Source organism: Poecilia reticulata, unplaced genomic scaffold, assembly GCF_000633615.1.
Source record: "Poecilia reticulata strain Guanapo unplaced genomic scaffold, Guppy_female_1.0+MT scaffold_241, whole genome shotgun sequence".
Lineage (NCBI taxonomy): Eukaryota > Metazoa > Chordata > Actinopteri > Cyprinodontiformes > Poeciliidae > Poecilia > Poecilia reticulata.
This window is the reverse complement of record NW_007615031.1, coordinates 109,383-118,709: the sequence shown is the minus strand read 5'-3', so window position 1 is coordinate 118,709 and position 9,327 is coordinate 109,383. Positions and strand designations below refer to the sequence as shown.

Here is a 9,327-nt window from a genome sequence, read left to right as displayed (position 1 = left end):
AGTCTCTCTGATTGGTCCTGTCTCCCTCCAGTCCATCTCCAATGTCGGCTGCGGTTCCACCAAGCTGTGCTTCAGCCAGCCCACAAACTGTGATCCCTCCTCCAGCTCCAACTGCTTCTTCATGTCAGCCAGACTTCTGACTCCGCCCGAATCCGGGGTCCAGTACGAGCTGTCCGGACCGGCTCAGGGATACGTAGCTTTTGGGTGGTCAGATGATCAGAATATGGTGAGGAAACCAAACCAGATGTTGGTTATGAAGTCCAAATGTTTCCTGGACCTTTCCAGTGCTGCAGTGTCAGAAGGTTGAGCTTCTGCTCCGTCTCCCATCCTCAGGGTCAAGATGACATCTACCTCTGTGGCCTGAACAGCACCGGAGCTGTTGATGTGCAGCGGGCCTTCTCTGTTGGGCGAACAGCTCCAACGGTTCAACCTAAGGTACTTCACCCCACCAGGACGTCCTGGTCGAGGAGCGTTCAGAGGTTGGTTCCTCAGAGGATGACCAGTGAATGTCTCTGGCAGGGAGCCCTCTCAGATATACAGACCTCCAACCAGAACGGGGTCCTGGGCTGCACATTCATCTCCAAGAACGCCATCTTCACTTCCAGCAACTTCAGCTTCACCTCCGACCAACTCTTCTACCTGCTGCTGGTCTATGGATCCAGCTCCAACGGTAGGAAGACCCTCTCCACAGAATCGCCTATACTGAGCAAACTATAAACACTCCATGTTCAATACTGTTGCCATGTGGAGTTAACAACTGTAAATGAGCATTTGCTGACATCTTATTGTACCAAAGTAATATCTCTCTTGATCTGTGTATAATTTTCAATCCAACCTGCTGTCAGTGAGTTGTTTTTTTACCCAGTGCAGGGTGGGGAAAGTCCACGGGGTAATCAGACCATAATTGGCAACATTTGGACAACCCTTGGACTGGAGACAATAAAAGGCCCCATAATGTTACATTTTGTCACAGGTCATAAAGCCTCATGTGTCTCATGAAATGTGGAGCCGTTGGCGTGTTGAATGCAGGGACGTCCACTAGAGCGGCAGCTGCACGGCTCAGTGTCCGTTATCGGACCATCGGCCGTTAAAGAGTTGGTTTCCAACAGACTAGCTCTACTGCAGATCGACCTCATCCTCGTCTGACCGCTCCAGCACCAGATGGACTTCTGGCTCGTCCATCTGAGGACTGGGACAGACCAGCGACACACAGCTGATGAAACTATTGGCCTGAACAACAGACGCTTCACACCTCAGACTGCCCGTAACCGCCTACGAGAAAAAATTCAACGTCACGTTTATTATGACATCTATAAAGAAAGACTACGTAACTATCACTCCACACTAAAACATGCCAGAGAGGCTTTCTTTGCAGATGTCATAAACAAAAACACTAACAACGCTCGAGCTTTATTTGCCACTGTTGACAGGCTCACAAACCCTCCTATGACGTTACCACCTGAACTCCAATCTAATGCCTGCAACAAGTTTTCAGCTTCTTCTCAGAGAAAATTCAAAAGATCAGAGGATTAATCTGCACATCCACTCCAAAGCCAGAACCAAAGCTGGGCCCAAACAAAACAGATGCAGAAAAAATGACCCAATTTCAACTACTACATTATAAAACCCTAGAAAACATGATAAGTCAGTGAAGCTCCGGTTCCGACCCTCACATTTCTTTAAGAAAGTCCTGCCTGTCGTTAATGATCTGGTCCAGATAGTAACTCATCGCTCTCTTCAGGTGTTTCCCCTGTGAAAACAGCCGTTATCAAACCACTGATAAAATCACTACTGCCGAACTACAGGCTGACCTCTGACCTCTGACCTCCCATTCATCAGCAAAGTTATTAAAAAAGCTTCAACAGTTAAACAACTTCCCAACGATAACCGGCCGATTTGACTCCTTCCAGTCTGGTTTCCATAGTTACCACAGCACGTAGACTGGCCTAGTCAAAGTGTTCAATGATATCCACATAAATACGGACTGTGGGAGAACCACAGTGCTGGTTCTGGTTCTGTTGGACCTCAGTGTTGATCAGGACATTTTTTCTGAACCGACTGGAGAGTCGGGTCGGACTCTCCGGTCCAGAACTCAGCTGGTTTGAATCCTACATAAAGAACAGGGATTTCTTTGTTTCAATCGGAAACTTCTCATCAGAGGTCAAAGGTCACATGTGGGGTACCCCAAGGTTCAATCCTAGGACCCTCTTATTCAATATTTATCTGCTCCCACTGGCTCAGGTTATAAGATCAGCTACCATAACTATGATGATACGCAGCTCTACATTATGATGTCACCAGGTGACCTTTGACCCCATCCAATTGTAGCCGCCTTCATCTAACTCATCTGTTGTGTGTAATGGGCAAAAGGAACCAGCAGACGAGTGTTGCAGCAGGTTTATTCTGTTTAAAACAAGAATAGGTCTTTGGCTGTAACCTCCCCACACGCAGCTCAACCAACCAGAACAAAATAACCACGTCGGCCCGGTGAACTCGATTAATGCGACTAACGTGGGAATTAAATACCCACTGCAGTGCTGCACTCAACATAAAACAGTTTTGAAATGTTGAATATTTTAATACACAGACAGAAGGCAGCTCTGTAGACTTACAGAGCCCCGCGCTGGGGAGCACTCAGGATATGACGCGAAAACAGGAAACAGGAAACTAAAAGCTTCTCCACCAAAATAAAATACAATTCAGAAACCAAGAAAAACAAAAGATGAGGAAGGATTTGGGGAGAAATATAAACATTTTACACACTTGCTACATTCACCCCTCGTATATTTCACCAAAATCCAAGTTGATGAAAACAGATGAAAATTCAGCAGAGGGTTGCCATGGCGAAGTACAGCACTCAGCTCGAGAGCCACCTACAAACAGGGTTGCCATGGCGAAGTACAGCACTCAGCTCGAGAGCCACCTACAAACAGGGTTAGAAGGAACATACGTGTGATCAGGCCTCTGGCCTTCTCAGATCCATATCATCATACAGTTCTGTGCCAACTTTAAACCCATAAACACAATGCGCGGTGTGTTTTTCAGGAAAACGATATTCCATCACAGGTCCCGTTTACACGACAACAAGAGTTTTGTTGCGTTTGCAGTGTACATTTACATGAAACCACCTGACAATGTTGTCTCTGACAGCGGCACAGTGTGAGAACGGGTTCCAGACTGCGATGTTTCTGAAACGTACCGGTGTCCGTCGTCTTGGAAACAGAATAAACGGATCTTTTCTTCCAGCTAGTATGACACTTTCATAACGGCTCTCTACAATCCACAGAAGAAGAAACTACAGAATGCCAGACACCAGAGTAATATTTGTGCTTCTGACTCTTATAACTGCATGTCTCCAACACGGAGCTCATTTTATGCCTCTGTGCTTAAATCCTCGAACACGGCTCTCATTCAGCGCCACTCCGTTAAGTAGAAACATGACGAGGCGGCGCTGCTGGACGCGACCCGGGAGAACAAGCCAGTGGTGGGGTCACCTTGTAAACCATGTAGTCGATGAAGAATGGAGGGAGAACTTTTGTTTCTCCAAGCCCAGCACCAACTAGTGGCGTGGCAGGGGTATTACACCTTTTCGATTTATGCCATTTCTGTGTACAGGATTGTAATTAGAACATCTTCATGTAATCGTGTTAATAGAAATGGAAAAAAAATTCAATTTTCATTGGATCACTGTCGTGTAAACAGGGTCACAGTTATATTGTTGAACTGTCCATATACAGAACTGTAAATACATTAATTCAGTCAAAACCACGTAAGAACGGACTGGGAGTTTTGAGTTTGCCAAATCCCTAAAATCAAAAGGTCTTTGAACCAAGGATTCATTGAGTCTGTTCACCCTTTCGCTGACCCTGCCCACCCGAGTCCTAACGACCTGGTCAGTCTCTGACACACATGTCCATGTTAGCGTCTGAGTTTACAGGAAGAGCCTCCGTGAGCCTGACTCACTGTCTGTAACTGTCCTTCTGCCACATGACTGCCTGCATGTCCACCTGACAGTCCTGCACACTGAGGCGTCACAAGACTCTGGCTGGATAATCCTGGTTCTGACACGTCTTGATCCAGAGAATCATTGCTGTCACAGTTTGTCTATTTACTCATCTCCCATGTTTTATCTCCATTAATAAATCAATCAATCAAATTTTATTTGTATAGCACATTTCAGCAGCAAGGCATTTCAAAGTGCTTTACATAATTAAAATAAAAACAGAAATAATCAGTGGCTGTCAATGGAGAAACACATGAGTATGACATCAGTGTCTGGATAAGAGAGTGGGCGGAGTCGGTCATAGTCCTCTTGACCTGCTGTGTCCCAGAGCGCTAATTCAACCTGTTTCCCGTCAACTTCAATGTCAGCAACGTAGTTCTCTAACACTGTGGGCACATAGACTTCAGGAAACTGGTCCTTGCTGAACACAATGAGCAGGCAGGTCTTCCCACAGGCTCCATCTCCCACTATAACCAGCTTTTTCCTAATTGCTGCCATCGGTAGTGATTGGTTAGAAGATTGTTGAACTGAAGTCGAAGTAGCGCTTTGTTAGCCTCGGTGTCTGCTGCTGATGCTACAGGATTAACAGGAGGGAAGTGAGCCATTATCCAAACTTCTCTCTTCTGAAGCCTCAGGCCTTGTGCCTCCTCTGCTCCAACAACAGTGACCTCATCCTGGACTGTTCCCACAGGTAGAAAGTTGATGTCCAGGATCAGGTTCCTGTGCACAATTTGTTTGTTACCTTGTTTGTCTTCCAACTTGTATGTGTGAGTTTGAAGATTCCTGTCAACAACTGTGTAAACTGTAGCGCTCCACTTGTCAGATAACGTTTTCTTCCCTCTTTCACCCTTGTTGGCTAGCAAGACTCTGTCTCCAATGTTCAAACCGGTACCTTTGTCCAAGCCTAGCACCAACTAGTGGCGTGGCAGGGGTATTACACTTTTTCAACACTGCCTCTTTATCTTGTTCTTCCACAGCATGTGCTTGAGCTATCCTAGCTGCCTCATACAGACGCGACATGAGTGTGTTGGCATAGTTCTTGTAATCGGTAGTCACTGGATCACACAGCAGCTGTTTGAAGATCACATCCACAGGAAGCCTCGGGATCCAACCAACTGGAGCAAATCCTGTGGTCTGGTGAACGGTCGCATTATATGCAACAGTCAATGTTTGTATTTGTTCATTTGTTCTTCTCTCTGAGTGGCAATGATCTGAGCATGCTGCCAAGTGTCTGGTTGAACCTCTCGGTGCCCCCGTTCCCCATGGGATGGTACGCAGTGGTGTGAGACTTTGATACACCCGCCAGCAGAAGCAGCTCAGCAATGAGCTCACTGTCAAAGTTTGCTCCCTGATCCATTCAGGAAATTCATACACACAAAATACGCGGTCCCACAACTTTTTAGCAACCTGCTTTGCTGTTTGATTGGTGCATGGAAATGCGTGGGCTAGTTTTGTGAAATGGTCGGTCAGGACAAGCACATCCACTGAATTTAGCTTTTTATCTTCCGCACTCCAGAAGTCTAAACACACCAACTCCATTGGAGCAAAGGTTCTTATGCTTTTAAGAGGGGCTCGAGAACAAGGTTCTGGTGTTTYGGCAAGAATGCACCTCTGGCAACACTTTAYATACTCCTTCACATCAGWAYYCATCTTYGGCCAGAAGAAWCTCTGTCTTGCCAGGTGAAGTGTCCGTGCCTGCCCCTGATGTCCAGCCATGTCATGAAWGYCTTGCAAGGCTCTTTCCTTGAGGCTATCAGRAAGAACAAACGGATGTCTTTTCTGTTTGCTGAGGGGATCTCGAGTGACTCTATAGAGGATCCCATTTTTAATCTTGAGCCTCTCCCACTGCTTAATGAGCACCATAGCTCCAACACTGAGTCCTGCTCTTTCRCGTCTGGATGGAYGTCTCTCTYGGATAATGAATGGCAAGATTTTGGAAACATCAGGGTCAAGCTTTTGGGCATATTGTGATTCATCCAAAATATGCCCAACACGGGGAGGGAATCTTGCCCTGATGCACCCAAATCTTGGACAGACTGAATTAGTGCCACTACTGGTCATGCATCTCCAGAAGAGCCTTGACTGTCACTGCGTCACACGGGTAAGGTTGCGAACTACAATGGAGTTCTGCATTGGTTCTTGGCTCTGGACCTTTAGGTTGAAAAGCGTCTTGGATCCCATCTTGGCTAATGCTATCAGCTTCAATAAGGAGGCGAGAGCAGCCCTCAGTGATGATCCTATGGCTGACAGTTGTTGCAAATGGATCCCTGCTGAGTGCGTCAGCCACTGTGATCTTGGACCCAGGTATGTGTTTCAGATCAAAAGAAACTTCGCAACCCATCGCTGCTCACAAGCATCAAGTTTTGGTTTCGTCATGATGTAGGTGAGCAGATTGTTATCAGTCCACACCGTGAATGTTTGACCTCTTAACCAATGACTGAACTTCTCACATATACTCCATTTCAAAGCCAAAAATTGAAGCCTGTGAGCGGGGTATTTCTTTTGAGAGTTGCTCAGTGTCTTGCTGGCGAATGCAATGGGGCGAGCTTTCTCTTCTCCAGCTGGGACTTGAGACAAGACAGCTCTGAGTCCGTCCAGTGAAGCATTTATGAACAAAATCAGAGTCTGTGAGAAATCTGGGTGTGCAAGAACAACACAATTCAACAGCTTTTCTTTGAGACTTTAAAAGGCTGTTTCACACTCCTCTGTCCAGTCAGATGGTCTCAGTTTTCTGTAAGAACCAGCAGTTGTTGTTTTGGTTTTGCCCTTCCTCTTCTGTCCAGCAGTTAGAGCAAACAGGGGCCTGGCCACAGATGAACAGCTTGGAATGAAATGTTGGTAATAAAACACCAAGGAAGGACTTTATCCTCTTGACTGAAGGAGTGCGTCCATCATCCTCCATCAGGTCAACCTTTGTCATCTTTGTAATAATTTAAACTTTTCCAGGGTTGACAGACACTCCATGACCATCTAGAAATTTCACTGATGATCTCATAAAGTTGGGGCTCAACTTGAGATTGTGCAGGTGAAGGTGTTGGAACACAACCTCTAACCTCTCCAGAGACTCTTTATCACTTCATTTAACCACCTGAAGTCTGTGCATATCCTCAGACTGCCATCCTTCTTCCAGACCAGCACAAGAGGAGAGGCGTATTCACTCACAGATTTATTTATTATCTCCTGTTCCTCCATGTCAGATAAAACCTGCTGCAGCTTGTGATGATGAGCCGGTGGGATTCGGCGGTATGGAAGCTGGAATGGTTCATCATCAACAAGCCGGATGCGACGCCTTCTGCCTTACCACAATCTACTGCATGCTTAGAGAAAATATCGTTATATTTCTCAAGCAGCTCGACCAACTTTGTTTTCCCTGCATCAGTATTAAGGTCATATTAAGGTTCAACCTGTTGAAATCGCAGCTTCAGATCTCTGACATGTCCCTTCTCTGGAGCAGCAGTTTCAACCTGGCTGATGCCTTGAAAAACCTCAACATTTTCAACCAATGGGGCGGGGCGACTGTGGCTGTGTGGGTAGAGTGGTTGTCTTGCAATTGGAAGGTTGTAGGTTCGATTCCAGCTTCCTCCTGCCATGTGTTGAGGTGCCCTTGGGCAAGGCACCTAACCCCAAATTGCCTACTAAACTGTGACTCACTAGAGTCACAGTTACACTGTGACTCTAGTGAGTCACAGTGTAACTGTGACTCACTAGAGTCACAGTTACACTGTGACTCTAGTGTGAAGTGCTTTGAGTGGTCAAAATGATTGGATAAAGTGCTATGTAAGTTCAGTCCATTTACCATTGAACCGCCAGGCAAAGGGACACATCTGCCAACTTGCTGTTTCTTTGATGGGCTTGTCTGAAAGGTTGGCGGCTTTTAAAGGGACCCACCTATCTCCCCATAAAGGAGTGATAATGTGAGCAACCATGATGTTGCGTGGCATCGACTTAGATGAGGTTGGTTTGGTGATTACAGTACTCCCTGGAGACATGGGGATGTTACGTGGCAGCTCACCCCACACCAGGTGTTCAGTCAGCAGGGTGACAGACTGTCGTAGTTTGACTGTGCCAATCTTCTCTGGGAGTTCTTCACCTCTCCACCGAGAAGTGCTTGCCATCATGTCGAGAAGCTGCTCACAGTCTGGGAGAAGACTGGGACTGGACACTAGACGCCAATAATCATTGGTTATTTTCAGCTGTTGCATGAAGAATCTTATGACATTTGTGCCAATGATTAAATCGTCCGTTAGGCCTGGCACTACTAACACAGGGACAACACAAGTCTCACCATACAGTTTCATGTCCACCTCATACATGCAGTGAGGTTTGCTGAGTGACCCTCCACAACCAATGAGAACGATTTCTTGAGAGAGCGGAACAGGTTCAGAAAGGTAGTTCTGACTCAGCATCATTTGTCCCCCCTTCCCACTCGGTGTGCAGGCCATGGGGAGTCAAGCATCCCCTTCTGCTGAAACGTGTTTAGAGTTGCAGGTGTATAAAAGTTCAGCAAATGGCTCAACTCGTTGTTTGTTTGGAGCCATCGCCCAGAACCAAGTGGTGCTGCTGCCTTTTCAAATTGCTGTCATTGTGATTGAGGGTTTTTTCTTCTCAGCCCTCAACCCAGCTAGTTTAAATGTCTTGTGACTGAAGTCACTAATTTAATGATGACACTTGACTTAATGTAATGTTTTGATAGTTGATTCTATGTTGCACGACTTTGTGTTTTTTATGATGAAAGCACTTTGTAAAGCCTTGCTGCTGCAGTCAATAGAATTTGGTTGATTGATTGAGAAGCCAACTGGGTGAAAATCAAATTCCTCAACCTGAATCCCATCATGTTCAAAGGACTGTCAGTGCACTACAAATGGCCACACCACCAAGTTATCAATGCCGATATGAAGATCAGTAATTACTGAAAATATAGTTTGAGTTTCTCTATAAATTGCGCAACCCAAATGTTGATAAAACTCTGATATTTGACACTTTATATTGTTGTTCAGTGTATTAACAACTCCTCAGGGAATTGTCCTCACTGGAGGCTCTGCTGTGTCCAACAGGGATCATCATGAAGCACCAGAACGATTATAGCAGCAGCCAAAAGATGGCGCTGACGTCTCCTGCTGTGGTCCCAAGTGATGGGAAGCAGCAGATGATCAGAGCCCACGGTGAGTCCTCCTCCGGTCCTCCTCCGGTCCTACAGTCCGTCCTCTGGTCCGTCCTCCGGTCCTACAGTCCGTCCTCCGGTCCTCCTCCGGTCCTACAGTCCGTCCTCCGGTTCGTCCTCCGGTTCGTCCTCCGGTTCGTCCTCCGGTTCGTCCTCCGGTCCT

General features: G+C 46.4%; 2 protein-coding genes across 2 annotated transcripts in view; one reads left to right on the top strand and one right to left on the bottom strand.

The window, feature by feature from the left end:
- LOC103460434 (putative ferric-chelate reductase 1) overlaps positions 1-9,327 on the top strand; it is a 33,191-nt gene that overhangs the window by 7,034 nt on the left and 16,830 nt on the right. The window contains exons 4-7 of the mRNA XM_008402597.2: positions 32-226; positions 334-435; positions 520-670; positions 9,058-9,165. Of these exons, the coding sequence (XP_008400819.2) occupies positions 32-226; positions 334-435; positions 520-670; positions 9,058-9,165 (556 nt within the window). The remainder of the gene's footprint in view (positions 1-31; positions 227-333; positions 436-519; positions 671-9,057; positions 9,166-9,327) is intronic.
- LOC108165959 (ras-like GTP-binding protein O-RHO) lies at positions 4,217-4,618 on the bottom strand. Its single transcript, XM_017303318.1, has one exon. It carries the CDS (start codon positions 4,499-4,501, stop codon positions 4,232-4,234), a length of 270 nt encoding a protein of 89 aa, XP_017158807.1. The 5' UTR covers positions 4,502-4,618; the 3' UTR covers positions 4,217-4,231.

What these genes read in the sequence shown, in the direction of transcription:
- LOC108165959 (XM_017303318.1), bottom strand. Translation starts at nt 4,501, where the DNA reads ATGGCAGCAATTAGGAAAAAGCTGGTTATAGTGGGAGATGGAGCCTGT.